General features: G+C 40.5%; 2 protein-coding genes across 2 annotated transcripts; one reads left to right on the top strand and one right to left on the bottom strand.

The window, feature by feature from the left end:
• Nucleotides 1-1,612: 1,612 nt before the first annotated feature.
• On the top strand, nt 1,613-14,476 carry ttc23 (tetratricopeptide repeat domain 23). Its single transcript, XM_034086101.2, is given in 17 exon segments — nt 1,613-1,994; nt 2,243-2,420; nt 2,911-3,034; nt 6,882-7,038; nt 7,133-7,258; nt 11,097-11,241; nt 11,243-11,269; nt 11,411-11,516; nt 11,824-11,862; nt 11,865-11,926; nt 11,928-11,951; nt 12,092-12,118; nt 12,120-12,167; nt 12,170-12,221; nt 12,224-12,243; nt 13,788-13,870; nt 14,014-14,476. Coding segments are annotated over 17 exon segments (1,389 nt in total). The 5' UTR covers nt 1,613-1,935; the 3' UTR covers nt 14,126-14,476.
• Nucleotides 14,358-22,444, bottom strand: synm (synemin, intermediate filament protein). The gene is made up of 4 exons (XM_034086100.2): nt 21,256-22,444; nt 20,029-20,153; nt 18,520-18,599; nt 14,358-18,250 (listed from the first exon to the last, which is right to left on the bottom strand). Exons 1-4 carry the CDS (start codon nt 22,048-22,050, stop codon nt 16,221-16,223), a joined length of 3,030 nt encoding a protein of 1,009 aa, XP_033941991.1. The 5' UTR covers nt 22,051-22,444; the 3' UTR covers nt 14,358-16,220.
• Nucleotides 22,445-22,641: the final 197 nt, after the last annotated feature.

The following is a 22,641-nucleotide window of genomic DNA, read 5'->3' as shown; positions in this document are numbered from 1 at the left end:
CTTGTTATAAAATAAATAAAGAGAAGAGAAAGGATTGTGTTCTGTAGAATTCTTAATCTGTTTTATTTGCAGGCGATTTGGACAAAGGATATCCTGTTAGCAAATAACATTATGTTTTTTATCTCTGGCTGTGTTCAGAGTAGCACAAATATTTTTGTTTTAAATGTAGGAAATTCTGCTGTTTTACAAAAGGTTATAAAACCATAGAGGAGCATCTTTCAAGTTTATTGTTTATTATTTGCCTGAGTGGCACCCCTCAACCGGGCGCACTACTGTGACTTCACTCCATTTAGCACCCACCCATTAAAACTAATGAGCTATTAGCAACTGACTTTCAACTACTTTAAGGTCATTGTTAACATTGTCAATTATATGCAGTATATTAACCAATAACGACACAGATACTAGTTTCTATATATTCTGATTCACTGCGCTGCAAGTCTTTCTTCTATTCATGATGATGCTTTTGATCACATCATAAAATACTTGTTAAGACGTTTCACTATTAGTAAGTCTATAAGCATGTGTAGATGACAAAATTACAGATAGCTAAAAATAAGCAAGATCTTCAGAAGACTGAGAAAACATCAAAAGGTAATCTGATAAATGCTGAGGATGCAGTTTGGATCAAACTAATAAAAGAATATTGGCCCTGGGGTTTACATATATCCAGTTTAACACTTTGAAGTGAGCATGCCTTTAGGAGAGGCCAAGTCCAAGCCATCACTTCTTAGAAGAGCACAACAATATTGTAATACTCCCTCTAGCACAACTGTACATCTATAGCATATATGGGACGACTACTATTGTGTAACTATACTGACATCTGGTGGAGGTAGCATCACACTGCAATGTATATGTTCTAAACATTTTAAGATTCTCAAATTAATTGTACAACACTCTTAATGAGATGAAAACAACTGACTTAATTCACTCGTCTATTATTTTTTTACAAGTTAAAATGTCATTGCCACTTCTTTTTTATTTCCCCTCTGTGCATTATACATAGTTTTTACCTATGCTGAGACACTAGCTCTGGGTATCATGTGTCCTCATTTGATTGACACACATATATAAAAGGAATATGCAACCAATTGTAGGAAAACTTGGAAAAAATAGGTCTTGAAACAACATTTTGACACAGGAGATCAAACATAGGCAATTATGACCTGCTAGAAGACCATAAATTAATCAATGTATTTGTTTTTCTTCTGCACATTTACTGGCAAATGTTACATTTAAGGTAATCATACCACATAGTGTTTCCAATTAGTCTAATTAGTTATAATAGAAGTAACTCTGGGAATTAATCCATGTCCCCAAACTCTTAGAATAACAATTTAATATTACATTATCTGTAGATCATTTAATACATTTTTTTTAAATTGTGTAAATCAAACAAAACTAACATGAAACACATAGGTTATCTGTCAATGAAGTTGGTTCGAACACACCCACACATTTTGAGCAAATGTCTTATTAGGCAACATATGTTAAGTTAAAACACCACTGGGCTAAACATGAGCAGAAACAAGCTCGGTTAAGTACTCTGTTGTCATAATTTTGTATCATACCGTAAAGACATCTATATTGTTGAGCATGGTTATTGAACGCAACCCACTTCCTCAATGTGCTGGGGCACTTCAGCAGTCTGTTGTGTGTTAAGTGACATGTTTTTAGAGTTGCTTTTTAGACACCGTAGTGTAAGGTAAGGTAGGTTTAAATTGTGTTTTCGGTTATTTTAGCCACAACCATTTTAATGCTATGATAATGAAACATTTAAAGTGGCAGAGCAGCAGCAGTAACACGCTAGCCGGTGTAGCCATGGATGTATAAAGAGAGTGTAACCAAGGAAACAAAAAACCGGAAAATATCATAGAGGAAAATACACAAACAGCTGATGGCGCGGTAACGTTACGTCGATTGTTGTGAAATATGGCTGATTATAACGCAATGACAAAAACAAGACCCAACTCCTCCGAGTCTCCAGCTGAGTAAGTGATTTCTTCTTAGCTAAGCTAACACTCGTGCTTCTGTTGATGACCACTGGTAAATGTTGATGGTAGGCTAACGTTAGCTTCTTACTTCCAAACAAGTCCAAAACAGTAAGGCTTTTCTGAATTAATTAGTTGAGGGTTACTTTGTGGGTTTCATGACCCCGCTTTCATTCCATACACATCGCTGTCCCTCAAATGTTCGTCCATCTTTTGAATAATGTATTTGTACCTGTCCAAACTTGTAGATCCCCTGAAAGCATGGGATGCATCAGCAGGGGCGTGAATGCATCTCCGTCCTGTTACTCAGATGTGTTGAACGCATCACAAACAGGATATGCTAAGAAGGAATTTATTATGATGGCACCTGAAGAAAAGCTCAAACACTTCAACAGACGAGCTCAGGCCTGTGAAGACAACCAAGAGGTGGGTACAGTACAGTTGGGTCAATTATACCACACACTGGCATTCTTCAAAGGGAAACCTGATTATTCCTATACAATACAAGTATCCAGGTGTTTCTGGCCATCTACAGTAGCCTATGTGCAGGTGTGTATGAGGCATTATTTTATTTATCAGTAGAGAATGAACAGAAAGGTGGTTAAGATGTAAACATTTAGCAGTATCTTGGAGTATCACGTTTTTTAAAACCAGGATAAGGACTTTCAGTTAACATAATGATGTTTGGGGGAAACAAAAACAACAACAAAACAGGATACTCGTATGCATCAACCGGCACTCACTGTTGATATTGATATTGAGTTTGACTTTTAAATTGATTTGATCTATTGATACATTATTTATCAGTCAATTGAAAATACGTTTGATACCGAGAAATATTTTTAAATATTTTCAAATGCAGTGATTGAAGTGATGTGATGCTTATTAACAGTTTGTTTTTACTGTATCTGTTCAGTTTGATGCTTGCATACAGGACCTGGTGCGTTGTGTGGCTTTGACTAGGCTGGTTTATGGGGATGGACATCTGAAACTAGCCCAGGCCCATGCCAGACTGGCTCAAGCATATTTCCAATTCAACGGTAATTGTAATACTGTTAGTTGGCCTACATTTTACGGTGGCCCTGAAGTGCAAGACACCACAGCATTTCACAAAACACCGCAGAATTTCACAAAACGCCACAGCATTTCACATTGGACGGAAAGGGTATTCCTTAGGGAGAACACTTCTTGTTTGTGAATGGACAGAGCCAGCCATAGAAGCACTGCTGTGATTGGTTGTTTTTGCTGCCAGTCAAGAAATGACGCTTGGTGATTGGCCCAACACATCAGCTGTTAGCTGTTAGCACACACTCCGAGCTCACAGCTCCTCATATCTGTTCAGAAACTGGACAAAAGTTAAACATGTACAAAACACAGACTGTCTATGTCATGGCGAATACAGTCGCTGCTTTATTTATGTCTGTATGACGTTGTTGTGAGTGTGGACGGAGCAGCTACAGGTTAGTTTAGCCCAGCGCCATATAGATAGAATGGTTTCCAATGGTTTCATTCTATTATATGGCTCTGGTTTAGCCTGATCGATCCGATTCCGATAGGATTTACATGGAGATACGGCCCGCCCCCTCTCCTGCGTCTTGTTTGAATGGCAGGAGTAAACACAGAATTAATGCTTTATTAATTCATGGTTTTTAAGGGGCTTATCTCCACGTAAATACTATGGTAGACCACCCAATAGTTGCATCGCTCTAATCGCTCGAGTTTCACCGCGGCTGTCAGCTGTGTTTGCTCCTGTCATTCAAACAAGAGGTGCTGGCGTATCTCCATGAAAATTCTATGGGAGATACCAACAACAACAAAATGAACATATTTGACCGTGATTTAATTGTAATACACGTTTCAAAGTGGTGCCGAATTAACTACATACTGATAACGGTTAGTAAAAACCATGAATTAACGCGTTGACAAGTCTGCAGATAAGACGGCAGTCGAAAAGCTTTTAAAATGGGTGTTTTCTGAATGGAATCGGATCCATCAGGCTAAACTAACCAGGGGGGGTATACTACGAAGCAGGATTTTCGCTTAGCCGGCTAAATTCAGGGAAAACTCCGGCTTTCCGGTCCTACGAAGCTGGTTCTCTTTTAGCAGGCTAGATCTCCATGGTAACTTATGCTTAGCGGGCTAACTTGGTCGGGACCAGGGGGGGTATACTGCGAAGCAGGATTTTCGCTTAGCCGGCTAAATTCAGGGAAAACTCCGGCTTTCCGGTCCTACGAAGCTGGTTCTCTTTTTAGCAAGGCTAGATCTCCATGGTAATATATGCTAGCAGGCTAACCTTGGTCGGGACCAGGTTAGGTTGCAGGCTAAGAGCTCAACTCAGTGAAAGCACCGCCTGCTGACCAATCAGAGCTCAGTGTGCGGAGTTTAAAGCGATCAAGTCATATTACAGGAGAAAGGAAATACAGAAAAACTGTCATTCGCAGGAAAGACGGCCCGCAAAAATCACCGACTGTGTGAACGTGAAAATTAATAGAATATCACCTCCCATCTTCAGAGCAATCTGACTATTATAACATTAGCGTTAAGAAAGCTTACTTAAATATCTGCCACAACATACCGGATCAGCTGTAGTGCATACGTCGATGTAGTCCCATTATCATTCACATTCATAATGTATCGTATATCTCCTACCTGAGTCAGCTGAGCCGTATCTGGCCGTGCAACACTCACAGTGTCACATACTGTATGCAGAAGTATTATTTTAAGCAACACATAAGTTGACGAAACACTCGAGACAAATGTAGGCTAATTGAAGTCAGATCGTGTCTTAGACGGGGCAGTGATATCATAAACCTGTTAATGTACGCATTCAAACACTTTTTCTTTTGCCAGCTGTATTCACCTTGCAGGTGCAGCTATGTGGCTTTTATCCTGGATAAAGTGTTTAAGTCATGGATGTTTAAAGTTTAACTTCTTCATTTTTGACTAGTATTAAAGTTCACTTTTCATTCAGGAAGTATGACGCTACGCTGTCAGTGCGCTTCTCCATGTTTGTGATTGGTCGAATGCTCCAAATACCACCCCTTCATGTGAACGCGCACCTAACTAGATAGGACACGGCTGGCTTGAGCGATCCACTTGATAACCAGCGTCGTAGTACAGTTTAGCGAGAGCGCGTATGTTTTGGATTAGGCCAACCGGCTAACTCAAACATATCCAGGTTAGGTTGAACCAGGTTCGCAGTATAGGCCCCAGGTTAGGTTGCAGGCTAAGAGCTCAACTCAGTGAAAGCACCGCCTGCTGACCAATCAGAGCTCCGTGTGCGGAGTTTAAAGCGATCAAGTCATATTACAGGAGAAAGGAAATACAGAAAAACTGTCATTGCAGGAAAGACGGCCCTCAAAAATCACCGACTGTGTGAACGTGAAAATGAATAGAATATCACCTCCCATCTTTAGAGCAATCTGACTATTATAACATTAGCGTTAAGAAAGCTTACTTAAATATCTGCCACAACATAAGTACACTGAGTGCAGACGTCGATGTGTCCCATTATCATTCACATCATAATGTATCGTATATCTCCTTACCTGAGTCAGCTTCTTGAGCCGTATCTGGCCGTGCAACACTCACAGTGTCACATACTGTATGCAGAAGTATTATTTTAAGCAACACATTAAGTTGACGAAACACTCGAGACAAATGTAATTAAAGTCAGATCGTGTTTTAGACGGGGCAGTGATATCATAAACCTGTTAATGTATTAATGTACGTATTCAAAGTTTTCAAACACTTTTTCTTTTGCCAGCTGTATTCACCTTGCAGGTGCAGCTATGTGGCTTTTATCCTGGATAAAGTGTTTAAGTCATGGATGTTTTAAGTTCAACATTTTTGACTAGTATTAAAGTTCACTGTTCATTCAGGAAGTATGACGCGCATCCATGCTGCGATGTCAGTGCGCTTCTCCATATTTGTGATTGGTCGAATGCTCCAAATACCACCCCTTTCATGTGAACGCGCACCTAACTAGATAAGAAATGGCTGGCTTGAGCGATCCACTTGATAACCAGCGTCGTAGTACAGTTTAGCGAGAGCGCGTATGTTTTGGATTAGGCCAACCGGCTAACTCAAACATATCCAGGTTAGGTTGAACCAGGTTCGTAGTACAGGCCCCTGTTGCTGCTCCGTCCACACTCACAACAACGTCATACAGACATAAATAAAGCAGCGACTGTATTCGCCAGGACATAGACAGTCTGTGGTTTGTACATGTTTAACTTTTGTCCAGCTTCTGAACAGATATGAGGAGCTGTGAGCTCGGAGTGTGTGCTAACGGCTGATGTGTTGGGACCATAGTGTTGACCAATCACGAAGCGTCATTTCTTGACTGGCAGCAAAAACAACCAATCACAGCAGTGCTTCTCTGGCTCTGTCCAATCACAAACAAGAAGTGTTCTCCCTAAGGAATACCCTTTCCGTCCAATGTGAAATGCTGTGGCGTTTTCTGAAATGCTGTGGCGTTTTCTGAAATGCTGTAGTGTGTTCTGAAATGCTGTGGTGTCTTGCACTTCAGGGCCACCGTAACATTTAACGTTTTATTATGAAATTGATTTTCAAAGAGCTGTCACTTAATACAGATACACAAACCATAGTCCTGATTCACCTATAATGCAGGAGCCTGCTATATTACCTTAGACAGGTGCCACATATTGGGTTGAAAAGGCAAAGTAGGAGGCCATTTTTCAAGATGTCACACATCACACCAGACTTATGAATCTATGTAGATGCCCATGCTTTATATTGAGTTGGGTAAAGCATGAGTCGTGTTTTATATGACCATCTAATGTTAGGTAATTGTGGATAATGTTGAGATTTAGAGTTTGCATGCTGTTCAATTTACAATCCCTTATGGTTGCTTTGTTCCCTCAGGCTGGGGACTGCAGGCCCAGGAGCACTCTGCCCTGGCCAGAGATCTGCTTCCTTTCTGCTCCTCCATCTCCTCTGGCAGAGGTGAAAAGCGTGAGGTTCTCCTGTGTCTTCTGAACATACACCTCATTCAGGGAGGCGCTTCACTGCTGACAGTCAAATATCCTTGCCCTGAAGGGTTTTACAATAATGTATGCGATTCACTGAAGTATCATATCAGGATAAAACGAAATAATTCCTTGACTCTTTTCAACTCTCGAGGAGGCACAATCCTCTTTTCTTGAGGCAGAACAAGTTCTTGAGGAGCTTCATCCACAGGGTGGCATCAACCAGGAAGAGAAGATGAGGACTGAGCTGGAAATCTCCACTGGTCTATCCAGGTACAGTAGCATTACATTTATTTCAGCTTTTTCTGACGAGTAGATATCTTGCAAAATAGAAAAGTGATCATTTTAGATTAAAAGATGCATTGCATCCTATTGTATGCAATAGAAGCTGAGCCAAACAACATATTCATAACAAACTCATAATTCTCAAATGCAGCATTTTACTTTTGAATATGGCCACAAGATGGCGACACATTCCTGTATTTTGCAAAACAAATCAACCTTTTACGTGGTTTTTGTATTATTTCCTCACTAAGTCATGCTAGTGAAAACAACATTATTTAAAAGTCAGGATTTCCCCTTGTGGTTGTCCATTCTACTCAGCAGTCAGCTTGGGTCAGCTGTTGATGCTGGGTGGAGACGTTTCTGCATATCCACTCAGCCAGTCACTGCTCAACTAGAGGCACTCTTTTATAAAAGCATTTCTCCTTATTCTTTCTTCCTTTTTTCCTTTCTCTCCCTCTTTAATTATGAACTCCCCTCACCACACATACCCCTCACCCCTCTTGGATATTGCATTAACAGTCTGGTTGACTGGTTGATTTTTTTCTATAGCCCTTAAATTCTCAGTTAAATGTAAGTTGCTTTGTTTACCTCACACCCAGTACCATTACAATATTATTGATTTGTGTCCACCATTTTACAAATGCATTTGTAACCTAGCTGTGGTATTGACAACAGAGGTCTCAAGGGTAATACTACATGCTCAGGAGAAGATTAAAGACTTAGTGGATCATGGTGAGGACACCTTTACCTCAAGCGTGGGACAGGTGGTGATATGTTCAGAGACTGTTTAGCCTGGCAAATAAAAATAGCAGCCACTTGGCAGTTTAGATCACTGTGGGTGTAAAATTAGGCCAGGAAATGAAGTATAACTTTACCTGGGTTAAGGTCACCTCATGAATGTATTTGTATCCTGTTAAGCCTTGTATGTGAAAGTTATAATTTACAAATGAGTAACTATAACCTTTGTGAAATTGCAAAACCTGTCAAACTGAAAATACAGTCCTATCTCAAAAAATAAAACATTTGATTAGCTTACAGTGACTGTGCTATAAAGCCCTGTGACCTTAAATGTCAGAGTTATTCTTTTTGTGAGGAGAAATGTTTTCAGACTGTTTAACAAGTATCCAAGCAAAAACAGTGGTAAGGACAGTGTTTATACAGGGGCCCCATCTTACAGGTACTTACAGGTAAGTAGGATCCATTGTTTTGAAAATGCTGTTGCTAGGTAAACTGGGGCATTACTCCTGTAGCATTTAGAGTAAACAAACCCTATCAGCAGCTGAGGTGAGCTACACAAATAGGAATTTGTAAATTATGCCATCTTGTTCTGTTTCAGAGAGTCATAGTTTGTTTACTCAATGTGTGTAATTGAACAAATTTGCAAACTCTGGCTGGTGTGTAAGCTTGCTAAATCTCTTTTGTTGGGGGATGACTAAGAATGTGGCATGCGTCTAAAGCTCCGTCAGTCAACACTGTTGTGATGGAGGGGAATGTTCCTACCAAAGCCAACTCAACTCTGCTATAGATCCTCGTCCAAACATCCAGTTCGGTTTTAGATTCACACTCAAGGTGTGCACCTATGATCAGCTGCAGATGGAATATGTATTGTTAGGTTTAGATCTGTTGAGTGTGCTTCTGTATGTCTGTGTGTTTGTTTCTTTGTGTTGTCATGCTCTTCAACTCTTTCTAACTGCTATCATAAATCTACATCTTACTGACAGTTTTAGATGAATTAAACATGTTTAGAGTGATACATAAAGGAAATCTTCCAATAATCTCTCCACCCTAAATTATCGTACATCCTTTCAATTGAAATGCACTATTTTAACCAACTTTGTGCCAATGTTTCTGTTTAAGCTGTTGCATTGCTGTTAATGTATGCCATTGCCACGATTCACAGACACAGTTTTAACACACAGAATAGCCAAACTCCAGAGGTTGAAAAAGCGCTATAATAAATGTAAGGAATTCATTATTATTATTATTATTAGGTATTCTTATGCTTGAGATCCAGTATCTGCTTGTATTCTTTCCAAAAACATATGTTTTTCTTCAGTTGTACAATTGTTTCTGATTAGGTGGGTGAAATAAAACCAGCAGGGGTTTAAATGGCGTGATTGACAGTAACTACCCCAGACTGAACAGGTAGTTTTTTTATTTCATTATTCTCTATAGTCCTTTAACCACATCAACATACCACAGAGATTTGTTTTGGAGCAAGCTGTCTCTCTGTTCTTACTTCGGCTTGGCCTTACAGTATGATTTTTTTCCCAGTGAAAGCCCTGAGCAACCTACGTCAACTATGTCCTGGAAACTTTTACAAAAACAAGGCAGTGTGGCTAGCTTGGCAACACGTGTACAATCCCTATTATATGAATTCACTGCCCTGTTGACTCTTAGTAGATTTTCAGTGGGATGTGGCATATTCCCCTCCTGCCAGGAATGCGTAAGGATGCAAAATGAATGAGGAGGATAGAGGGGGATTGTCTCCGTTGTCCATGGGCAGGCAGAATGGCAGGATTGAAGCCATTCTTTAATGCAGCTCCGATTCAGCCATCGCTGCTGCCCAAAAAGGATCCCAAGTGCCTGCCCTATGAATACATACTGTATAGGTGGGGCACTCCTGACATCCATCAGTTAATCATAGATAATCATGGATTCATGGAAAATGTTCAGTAATGAGCCATCACAGTGTTTGTGTACCCTGTGCTGCTGACATTTAAACATGTATCCATTAATAGCCAGATTCATGTGGGCTTGGGATGTGAGCATGACATCATAGGGTCGGGCTTAGACTTTAGGTTCCCACGTAGGCTGCCCAGCTTCAATATACTGCATGCACTCAGTACTGAGCCTGCTGGATACAAAATTAAATCTAATTGCATGCAACCCATATAAGCCGTTCAGATAGTACTATACTCAGTGGAGTTTGCATGTCAGGAGAAACATTTGTGAGAAGCAGTGTGACAACAATCAATGTGACAACAGAGATTTTACTTGGTGAGTGGTGTGCCCTTTGAGAAAGACCACCCCCACAACTGGAGAGACAAATTACATTTAGAGTCCATTCGATGGTTTCAGCTGTTAGTAGAGTAGCCTGATGCTATCCAGAGTCCTTGCAGCCATCGTCTCATCCTCTCTCACCATGATACTCTGTAGACTCAAAACATGTTGTTCTAACAGATCTTGTTAAAGATGTAGAACTCTGAGCAATCGTTGTCCCATTAAGGACCATGCTCTCATCTTCAGATTTGCTTTAGTGGTTCACATCCCCTTATTTGGACATTGAGACTCTAAACACTGCAGGAGCTGTTCGTCAGAGTCCAAGAAGATGTAGGTAAAGTAAAGGTGTTAAGAACTAGTTGAGACTGTTAGTGACACTTATAACAACACAATTAAAAGGTCAATGTGCAAGCTTTCCCTTTTATAGTCTGCAGTACAACAGGCTTCAAATGCAGCCATCAGCCAAAAGCCTTCACCACTCTGCAGAGCCCTGTTTTGGCTGAAGCTCAAGCCGTTACTGTTATAATATAAACAGGCTTGGGATAATGAAGTAAAAGGCTTGTGGGTATATACTGTACACTAAATAATAAATACAGAGTGTTATAAATAGCATACTGTATGTAATGTTCTGCGTAACAGTCAAGTACACTTTGGCAGAGCAGGTGTTTTCAAACACAGGAATGCCGTCTACTACTGAAGAGTACCCTATCTATCGTAACTCTGCCCCTCCTGCCTTTATAGTGGGCTGAACTGGTCACTGTCATTGTGTTTGTCTTTCAGTATCTGACAGTCATTCCATTTGTATGTCCATTCTGCTCTATAGGGTCTATAGGAGACAGAACAGACCAGAGGATGCATTAAGGCAGTGTGAGAAGTCTCTGCAAGTGCTGAAGGACTGTGGTAAACCAGAGAAGACATGTTCCGTCTACAGGGACATGGCTGCCATCGAACAGGACAAAGGTCATTTGGGACCGAGCCATAGAGCATCTCTCCAAGGCAAGGGGCATATCACTCAAAACAGCACAATGTATATAAACAGAGGAAGAATTCTTGTTGTGGGGCCATGTCTTGTTGTTAGGTAATGTTCCAACACCTCTTATTTGGTGATATCTTTTTTCATGTGGGTGTTTCTGCTAGGCTCATGCCATTGCTATGAGTCACAGCCCAGAGGAGCTGGAGGGGGCTCAGATCTGCCACAGCCTGGCTCTCCTCCTTTCTGCTGCAGCAGAGCCCCGTCACAATGGTGAGTGTATGCTCTAGGCCTGGGCAATATGCAACAAGGGGTTAATTAGTCTTCCCTTATGTGACATTCTTTAAGCTGATGTTAAGGAAACCCGACTTATAATAGCCTCATTTAACACATACCCAGGTTCATTCAAGTCATTATGATTTACCCATTTCAACTGTTTCTTGGCTAATGGTAGCAATGTGAAGCATCTCAAAAGTAACAAAATCATATGGCAGTATTATATTTTCATTTATTCTCTCAAATATTGCTACCATTGAAGTTAACCTGCATAGTTTGTATGTTCTTCCCTATGATGTTTCAGACTCTGCAGGTCTCTACTTTGAGCAGAGTCTAAGTGCGTACAACACTGTGCAGGCCCTCAGGATCCTGCCTTTCTCACGGCCCAGGATGATTTCTGTCGTTTCCCTCCTCCTCAGTGACCAGCAAGAGGTTCACACATCAATCATACACACACTTACAATTACACCTCTATGTTTAAAGAGCCACACAATGGCTATTAAGGTCAGGGTATGTATTCCACCTGCTCACCCGGAAAGTGATGATAACCTATTTTCAATGTACCATTTCAGAGATGTGTGGAGATCCAGAGAGCTTCTTCTTGCGACAAAGAGATCTACTTTTGGTGATGTGAGTGCTGAGGTAGGCAGGACACCCTTCAGCTGATAGGAAGTGTAGAGATGAGTGAGGGCAGGGTGGAGCAGGCCATAGGACCATGACAAAGGTAATATCAAATTACACACACATAAACTAATGTTAGCCTTGGATACACCTGTAAGTGCATAAATACTGTATGGGGTAACATGACATTGTCCCTGCCAGAGTCTTTAATAAAAGGCCAGGAGTCAGCAGGTGTGTCCATCTAAACCAGTGAGAGGCCAGTTCAAAATATACTCACAAAGAGTCCCGGTCTATTTCTAACATCCTCCCTGAAGCTCAGTGCTATCAGTGGTGTTCTATCTTGGAAGAGTGCAGTGTGCAGAGCTGCTGTCTCTGGTGTAAAATATCACACACAGGGACTTTGTGTTTCCTCGGTCTGGATGGGAGACGGACAGATGGGCAACACAACTTTGGCTGTTTGCTAACTGCTGTCAATTAAAGGGACACTGACCCCAATTAGTGAGGGGCATGGCATTATGTCCTTTGAACAAAAGTGACATTCCTATGTATTTCAACACACGTGCACTGAAAACACAGCAGCCTTTCATGTATCTCCTCTGTTTATTCCTTATGTAATGTGTTTTTGTTTTTCACATACTGTAGCACTTGCACATGGTTCATATGAGCTCAGTTCTGCCGCTCATCAAATATACTAAAATACACCAGTAAATGGGGTTTATTGATATAGTAACAACATGCCTCTGAGTAAAGGGGCCTGGTTGCTATGTTGTTTTGACATCTAAGACGCCAGTGCAGGGGGGGTCTTGGACAGGGTTATATCAGGACTCTCTCTACACCCCACAATGCTGCTAACCTTCTGAAGCACCATGACGCAGAGCAGATATGTCAACATGAAACCATCTGCACTCTGATTAAGAAACTTTGTTTTTCCAAAGGAAACCTGGCTCATACAGGAAATACAGAACATATGATCAACTAAAAAAACACAGCGAACAATGGCACACGCACACACACAGACACACACTTCACATATTCCCCTTCAACTGTAGTGCTTTGGAAAAAAAAGACCTTCCATTACATCAACCGTCCTTAGCAACAGCAAAAACATTCAGGAGGCCAAATGGATCTGTTCCAGGTTGCAGAGTGTTTTCACTTTGCCTGGTGAAGAGAGAAACTTTTATCTTTCCATATTTTTTATAAAACTGTCTTCACATCTTATTTATGGTAAATGGCGAAATGACAAGCAGGCTTTTTTAAAGTCCATTGCACAATTATTTGAGCGCAATGTTATTAAATGCAATATGTTCTGATGTCATAGAGATTGGAAGTTCTTGAATTTCCTCTTATTTGATTGGATCAGAAAAAAGTAGGAGGAAAATGATTTATGCTGAGTCTTAAAGTTGTTGAGTTAATTTCCTCAGGTTAATGGGTTGGTGATTCCTAAATCTATCAGATCCCCCTCATGTTGAGTGGTCAGCACAGGTGTTATCTAAACCTTTGGCTGCAACAGTAGTTATTTTGGGGTGTTTGGTGTATTTAAATGTTGCTAGGAAGGAAGTGTTAAGTCCCTTCAAGTATGAGTTGCACTTCTGAACTTCCACTGAGCACTTATTCTGCTGTCGTAACTATTTTTATTTCAAATTTCAGTGCCTGGAGATCCAGAGTTTGTTGTACGGTTCTCAGCACAAGAAGACAAAAGCTACACAAAAAGCTGTGGACATGCTGGCCCGGTAAATCTTCTGAAATATTTAGAGTTTGAATCATATGTGATACATTTCCTATTAACTGATTTTACAATAAGAGTGCTTTTAGGTTAGAGGAATGCATTGAAATAACAGACCCATGTTTCAGTATGTTGGTGTATGTTCTGCAGGGCCCCAGAGGTGGCTGAGAGACAGAAGAGGCGAGGTAGAAGGAAAACAAATCAGACGCAGTCAGTTGCACCATCCGCTGGCAATGATGGACACTCAATGTCTGACTCCTAAAATGTTAAATAGTTGATTATTTTTGTCAGAACAATGCAGGTTTGGAAACGGATATTTGTCCACTGATATTTGGTATTTAAAAAGTTTGTCTTGCTTTTACTGTATATAATAACACAGGCAGCTACCAATGTTGAAAATGAGCTTTAGTGACTTGATATATCTACTGGAATAACGTGATTTGAATAACATTGGTGATATAAGTAAGCTTTGAAGAAATACCCACACTCAGAAATCATACTCACAATAGATTTTAATTGTGTTAATCAATTTCCAAATAAGCAATGATGCCAATTGTTAAATATAAATCATTATGTCAATAAAAGCAATGATGTTTGACTAACATATATTGAACATTTGACTCATTAAACATTCTTTATATATCAATACATGTTCTGTATGCTGATGTAAAACATTTTAATACAAAGAAATGGCACATTATCCAGATTACACTTTGTACATAGATGCACATATTCCTAATTAAGCCACAAGTTAAGTGCACTGATGTACATATTTTATTTCAATTACTGCAGTTTGCAAAATGTATGGAAATATGCTGTCTCTGGGCACTTAAATGCAAGTCTTTTTAATTGAAGTTTCATCCAGAGTATTTCTAACAATTAACATAATTATTAAGCATTCATGCTTAACTTTGTGTTTTTGCACATTTCTTTAACATGATAGTGCCAAGAAGCCAATCTGTGAAGAAATAACTAAATAGTTACGAAGTGTACATTTTGCAGACACTTAGACAAATGTGCACGACTAAACTGTAATCGTTGTGGACCATTTCTGCCTCTGCAACTCGTACGCCACACAACAAAACCTAATGAGCAGTCAATGCCGCTAAGCTGCTGATCCAAAAATAGTCACTCACGGTCATGGACACACGTATGTACGAGCAACGGTGAATCCTTCCTGTCAACACTGACGCCAACGAATGCTTGCGAGCCAAAAGGCGTCCCGACAAGACATACTGCACATCAAGCTACATGTGATTATATGTTCAACACTATCACGGTTTCCTTTTAATTAATTACATTTCTTTTACTCCGTCCTTTCATCTTAGTATTTCAACCTCTAAAATTGACAACCCTATTTTAGTGTTCTAAATGGTATGATTTGCCATTATACATTCCCAGCTCCCGAACTACATGTTTGCTGTTGTAGAATTAGAAATGTAAGATAATGATACACACCATGTAAAGACACATTTCACAAAGATTACATTGATAATGTAACTAGGCTTTGGTTGTATATTAGGCAAAACAAATTCTAATTAGTCAACATTTGCCATTAGTTGTGAGTAAAGCTAAATCTTCTTAAAATAACTGAGTTATTTACTTCAAAGTCACTTTTAAGTGTCACATTTACATACAACACACTTCAATCGCAGCTTTCAGACTTGCAAAGTTTCTTAAGACAAGTTACCCTCTTTTTTTCAACACTATATACCATCTCAGCTGCAAGCTTCACTATATGCTGTACACATCACTGACCACTGCTTCAAAAAACCGACTGTGTTCCAAGATGCAGGATACTAAAACCATTTCATTTGGCAGCCGAGCCAAAGTAAAACAAGAAAGAATGAAAGCTTCAATCAGCAAACAGTTCACAGCAACTCAGAACTCCAACATTGTGTTGGCTTGATGTGGGGAGTTGTAAACTGCAGAATGGGCAGTTTAAGATGTGCAGCAAGGGTCAGTACAAAAATATAGAAATCTAGAGAGAATAAATGAACATCTTTGATAATAAACGGCATTCTGTATTAACTGTTAACAAATATCAATGCGGAAGAGGATCAGTATTTAACAGCATGGTTGAATGTTATAACAAACGTAAACCATGTCCAAGTCCCCATGCTGTTTTTTTTATAGTAATATTGCAAAATGTATTACCATAAAAACATTACTAAATGTTACTAAATAATTGAAATTAATCAGTATAAGAGCTCACAAAAAATCAATCTGATATACATTTAACTGCAAAGCCTTAGATCATTATTATAGTGTCTGCTGCATTCATGCTATGTGTGTGGACTGCTGTGTTAAAACAACCGCTGCACTTTAAATAGTAGCATTGCTAAGCACTTAGTTTGTTAATCATCTGTCGGCCTTTCAAGGTAGACAGTTGCAACTCTTTTCTGATGAGAGATCTTCACCGGGCTGTGCACGGCCTGAGAGAGCAGCTCCTGCTCTGAGGTGGCCTCAGCATGGCTGCCCTCTACGTCCATCTGGAAGGTGAAGGACTTTTCTGATGGGCCCAGTTTGATGTGTTTCTCAGTGACTTCAGATGAAAAGCCTCCTTCGCTAGTAAAGCCTTCAAACTCTTCACCAGTCACAACATCCTCTTCTTTGGAGACTCTAAAGCTGTATCCCCCTCCTGCCCCCCCCTGGAAGGCTTTCTCAAGCCCCGGGTTAGAAGATCTGAGCAGTGCCATGATCTGCTCTTCAGACATATCACCTTCTGCCTCCAGCAGCCCAGAGTCTTCCAGACTTTGCGAGACGTTGAGCTCTGCAACTATAGTCATGTTGCCGTTGTCACTTGACTGTGTGACCTTTTTGACTTCCACATTCTGTGAACCATCGCTACTCACTTTTGAGAGGAAAGCCAACTCCTCCTTCAGTGGACCTGACACTGAGCTTTGTAGCTTCTCCAGAACTCCCTTTAGCTGCTCTCTGGGCTCCAAAGAGTCCTCCCTCAGGAACTCCAGCATTGACTCCTGCACTACAGGGGAGACGCAAACCTCCTCTTCAATGATGCACTCTGGAAAACTATCCTTGACAAATGAGTGATCATCTGACATGAACTTGTATTCGTCACTTTCCTCTACAATCACTCTTTTGGATGGAAGACCTTCGTCCTGATAATACCTCTCATCTGACAGGTCATCTACCATACCGTAATGTCCATATGAGGTGATGTCACCACCGTCGTCGATTTCAGAAAGATTATCATCTGGTGTGGAGACAAAGTACTCATGTGGCTCTTCATGGGAGAGATATGAAGATTCACTCTGTCTAGAAACCTCCCGGACATCGAACCCACCTTTGAAGTGATCTGTCACCTCCTCACGGTCACTCCTCGGAACTTGAGCCTCATGAGGGATATTTTCTAGCTCCTCAATTTGAAAATATGTTGAGGAGGGCTCATAAAAAGTAGATCTCGACTCAAACTCAAGATCCTCATCATTGTAAGACTCCACCGGTTCCTCAATGATTTCCACATTGACAGACTTATTTTCCAAGTTTCTACTTGCCTGCAGGCCACTCAGCAAGTTCTGGATCATGCTTCCTGTTGCTGTGTCCTTGATATCTTCCAGTGACACCTTCATAACCCCTTGGCTCAGTAAATCCTCCAGTACAGAGTCCTCAGACAAATCAAGCTCTTCTTCCACTTTGGACTCCAACACAATCTGTGTCTTAGTTGTTCCATCTTCCTGCTCAATTTTCTCCACATGGTACCTTACCTTGGATTCTCCAGGAGAGCTAACCCTAGCTTCCAAACCTTCTGGTCTCATCGCCTTCTCAATAATCTCCTCTACAGACACAGAATTTAAAATCTTTCTCTCACTAGGGACAATTGTAGACACTGTTTTCCATTCGTCTTTGAAATACCCTTCATTCACATCATCTTTCTCTTTTTCATCTGACACTTGCTTTTTGTTTTCTGCCTCAGTTTTCTTGCTCAGGCTCATCATTTGCAGGGACACCATTCTCACTGATCTGGTATCAGTAGAAGAGGAAGTCTTGTGACTGGCTTGATCCTCCATCTTTTTGATCTCAGTGTTTTCCTCTGCTTCTGTTTTCTGGATATGTCGTTTAATTTGGTATTCACTCTGGCTTGTCGGTTTATCTTTAGTGACGGAGGTGGTCGTGGTCGCAGGGGCAGAGGTGGAAGCCCGAGATTTGGTGAATGAGATCATGTCCCTTCTAGATGCAGGACTCTGATGCCGAGCTCTGGCTGCAACTGAAATAGGAATGACCCTGGAGGGACTCGTGGATCCAGAGGAAGGCAGAGGAGATCTTGTCAGGTTTGAAGTTGACGGTGTGTACCTGGTATTTGTGTGTTGTCTGCTGGTTGAGGTGGAAGCTCTTTGAGTGTAGGGCAGGGCAGGCATCCTTATATCTGAGACAGAAAATGAATGAATATTTAGGCAGATACTTAAAGGAATACTTTGAACATTTTGGAATTACGCTTATTTGGTTTCTTGGTTTGCGTTCTTTCTTAGTTTTTCTTTTTGTTTGCTTTCTTTTCCAAACCAATCTCAAATGAGTGGTATTGATCTTCTCATGTAACTATTGGCAAGAGTATATTGCTAAAATGTCAAACTATTTCTAGACAATAAGGTTAAGTGAGCAACATGTCACAACTATAAATCATTTGAAATACGTTACCTATTATTCTTTCTCTGTGCTGTGGAGTCACCCTCCTATGAGTGTCTTGCAGAGCCATTCTCTCACCTTCCAGGAGAGCCCTGAACAAACAATAAAAGAAACATATTTAAAGACGAGGGTAAATAAGACATTATATGCAGTATCTCTGGTTATCCTCCTATTCAACATTTTTTACCCAATATAGTATTTAAAAGATCAAAGACAAATACCTCACGAGACGGTGTACATCATTCAGATCTGCCATCTCAGCCCCCTCAAACTAAACGCAACAGGCTTACCAGGACCTGGCCATATAGGGTGGTAATCATCAAAATCATAAAGGGCAAATACCATGTGATAAAGACCTTGTAATAATTAGCTTTAGCAGCTCACCTATCCTTGGCTATGCCTAAAAAAAAATTAAAACAGCAAACCAACTTGCCTTAAAAAGGAACAACCTCTCCAGAGACCGCCTTCCGAAAGACTGACCTAAAAATAACAGTACAACGGGGGCGGTCCACACTTCCGCACGAATCCCAAAGCAAAAAGCTGACTTGTGACACACACAAAAACACATACCGCTGCCTCGTCTCTGAGAAAACATTCTGTCTATTCCAAAAATTCATAACAAACCATGTTTGCCTGCATATCGTCTGCCATAAAGAGACAGAGTGGAGCAGATAGTCCTAAGCACTACATGGGGAATGGCTCAATTCTGTTAGCATCGCAGTTTCCTTGTAAAGATGTCTTACAATATCAGGTAAGAGGCCATGATGTATTTGTGTGTGAATGGGGGAGTAGTTGGCGCGAGTGACATGCGAGAACCGTAGCGAGTGAATGGACAACGACAGCGGTGTATAAATACATTGCACTCTAAAACTGTAGGGGGGGGCGCTAAATTACTGAATGTTACATTATGGTGCTTAAACTGTTAGGAGTAGAAGGCTAGACAGGATTTAAAATGCCAGATATAAATAACCCATAATAAACACTTAAAACTTAAACGAGAGAGAAAGTTTTAACAACTTATTAATTGTATGGTTAGCTCATGGAAGTATTTGTAAAATGTCAGAGCTACTACAGTTTATCTAAGTAAAGTTCAGATTACTTAGTGCCAAGGTCAGCCGGACGCAGGCAGCCGTTTTCTATTTGATTTAATGAAATCACTAATTAAGCTAAGATTGACTTCAAGTAGTGGCAGCTGGTCAAACTAAGTAATCTCTTCATAAAAGCATGGAAATATCACTAAAAAGGAGGATGTAACTATTCACATACTAGTTATTTCTTAATTTACAAAAGAAAAAGAAAACTATTGAAACAAAACATTTCTGAGGGGGCTTGCTTTCATACTCACACTTTAAAGTACATTTAATTTCCAGAATCTATAATAAAGCACTTGTTTAAATAATACAAATAAAGAGGGCTGAATTCCATTTAGCAGCTTGAGTTGTAGGGTGCTATCATGCAGTGTTTTCCCTACTATAACAAATACAAATGTAAAAAATAAGACAAAATACATGAGCGTATTACCTGTAGGAAGCCACCTCCATGCCCAGGTCCATCCTGACTTGCAGAAGGTTCTGGTGGTCTCGCATCTTTTCTGCAATAGTGTCAGCCATCAAATTCCTCTCATGCTCCAACTGCTCAATAATCATCTGAAGGGGGAAAGGGGAAGAAAATCATAGTTAAAGTTTTCATGCTGCTTTTACAAATCTATGGTCTGTCCATTGGGTATTATATACTGTTTTGTTTATCCCTGTAATTTAACTATAAACTACTGTAAGTGTGCTGCCTTGTTAACCACTGACCACCAAAGTTTGTGACTAAATTTTATTTTACTGCAGCCTAAACTGTGCAAACTTGAAAATCTGTGTTTCTGAATCCCCACTTTTTTAAAATTGTATTCTAATGCCAAAATAAAGCAAACTGGCTGAATGTTATTGTCAAAAGTAGGTCTGATCTCACTAGCATACTGCACAACAAACTTGGACCACCTAACCCAGTTATTGCTTCTGTCATTTGTCCATGAACATTTTAAATCAATCAAAGGATGTCATTTTCACTTGTAATGTTACCACAGAGCTGTAACTGGAGAAATGTATGACCCATGTGTTCATTTGTAATTCATGGACCTGCTTAGTGTTCCATCTATAGGAGGCTAAAACGGATTTGTCAGTCTGAAAGCTAAATGGTTTAAGTGGCTAGAGTAATCTAGCACCTATAAAGTAAAATATTCAAGCTTTACAATCCTTTTAATACTGAGGTCAAATGTTGCACGCGAGATCAACCGTGCTTTCAACAGTTAAAGGAACACAGACTGGGCAGGCACCACGTAATGTTGACTATGTCATTATGTATAACGGTGGGGGGATTACATTTAAATCAAAGCCATACATTTAATTATACTTTCAGGACAGGCTGAAGGCAGAGGTTAGGTATGATATATTTTAGGTTAGAAATATAAGCCTTGACGTAACTATTGCTGTTTATTCTTAAGAAACAGGGTGATCATTTGCAGCAGCCTCTGAGCTGCATCTTTAAGCACAGTGGGTGTGGCAGGGACAGGAGGGAGTACCCTCCCCCTCTCCCGTGGCTCAGTGGAGATATGTCTGATTATTTAATAGTTGTATCACGTCTATATGTATTTTGGGACTTCTTAAAATAGAAAATAAATCTCCTAATCTTTGGTTTCACTAAAATCTCTCTGTAAAATGAATATGGGCTGCCCTTTTGTTTGCCTGTTTGACTTTTCCTCACCTGATATTCACTGAAGTCCACCCTGAATTTCTCCTGCATGTGCATCAGCTCTTCTTCAAGATGGAACTGAATCTTCCCTTGTTTGTCGCCCTCTCTGCGTAATTTATCCAACTCAGAGGCATACATAATCTTCTCCCTCTGCAGATCACTCATCCTCTCCTGGTCCTCTTTAATGGACTGCTCCATCTCCTCCACCTTCCTCTGGTACATATCAAAAGTCTCCATCCATCCTTCGGACAGACTGCGGGCATACTCCTGCACCTCCTCCATGGTGGCTGCAGGAGGCCCGCGGTAAATTTGCGTGATGATGGGCACCATGCGGGAGTCCACCTGACGCCGCAGATGGACCTTTTCCTTTCTCTGCACTTCTTCCAAGCCTTTACTCTCATTTTCTAGTTGACACAAACGCTGCTGGAGTTCAACGTTGATCTTGTGCGCGTGCTGGAGCTCCTTCTCGCAGCCTTTCAGCTCGCCACTGATGTCCCTGCACACCCCAGTCTGCTCGCTGCACAGGGACTGGACCATCTGCAACTCCCGCCATAGCTTCTCCCTCTCCATCTCAGCCTGGGACTTTTCAAACGACAGCTGCTCCACCATTCTCCTCAGCTCCCGCATCTCGCCCTTGCACTTGGGCTCCAATTCTGTCGTCTTTGCTTGTCTCAGTTTGTTTATTTCAGTAATAAGATGCACATTTTCCTGCTCCAGCTGCTTCGTTCGAGAGAGATACTGGAAAAGTCTGCTGTTGAGCTCCTGCAGCTGGTGTTTCTCGCTCTCGAAAGTTCTCTTAAAAGGCATAATTTTGGTAATTAGTAAAAAAGTGAGTTTAAAGTCCTGTTTGTATATTACACAAAGTGTCCCGATGTCATTTGCGTGAGCGTCTTTGTGCACTGTGATGTACTTTGCGATCAGTGCCCTTTGACAAGTGCAGGAGGAGGGCGTGTCCTCCCTCAGGATCGCCCCGAGCGTGTCCGTTTCCCTGGCAGATGTTATGCTGAGTTTGAGTGCTGTCGGAAATATTAAACTTGTTACAGTATAACCAGAGCCCTAGAGATACTTATCTCTCTAGGGCTCTGAGTATAACCAAGAGTGTTGGGAAAACATCGTTGAGCTGGACGTTGGATGCTGAACAATATAATTAAAATAATACGATGAGGAAATTAAACGTAGTCTAATTTAATTACATGGGAAATACATTTGTTGTATTGTAGTCCTATAGTTGTTATGCTTTCTGAAATGTGAAATAAATATATTGTTTTATATCTATGTTGGCGATTCATGATGTTCTATCTTCAAAACTGAATTATATTGGTGAGCATTTAATACAATGAACACACCAATGATTTTTCAGTAATTGCGTTTATGAAATAACTGATTAATAAAACCTAC

The sequence above is a fragment of the Pseudochaenichthys georgianus genome, chromosome 6 (assembly GCF_902827115.2).
Source record: "Pseudochaenichthys georgianus chromosome 6, fPseGeo1.2, whole genome shotgun sequence".
In the NCBI taxonomy this organism is placed as follows: domain Eukaryota; kingdom Metazoa; phylum Chordata; class Actinopteri; order Perciformes; family Channichthyidae; genus Pseudochaenichthys; species Pseudochaenichthys georgianus.
Note: the sequence above shows the minus strand (reverse complement) of the source record. Positions and strands in the feature narration are given on the sequence as shown.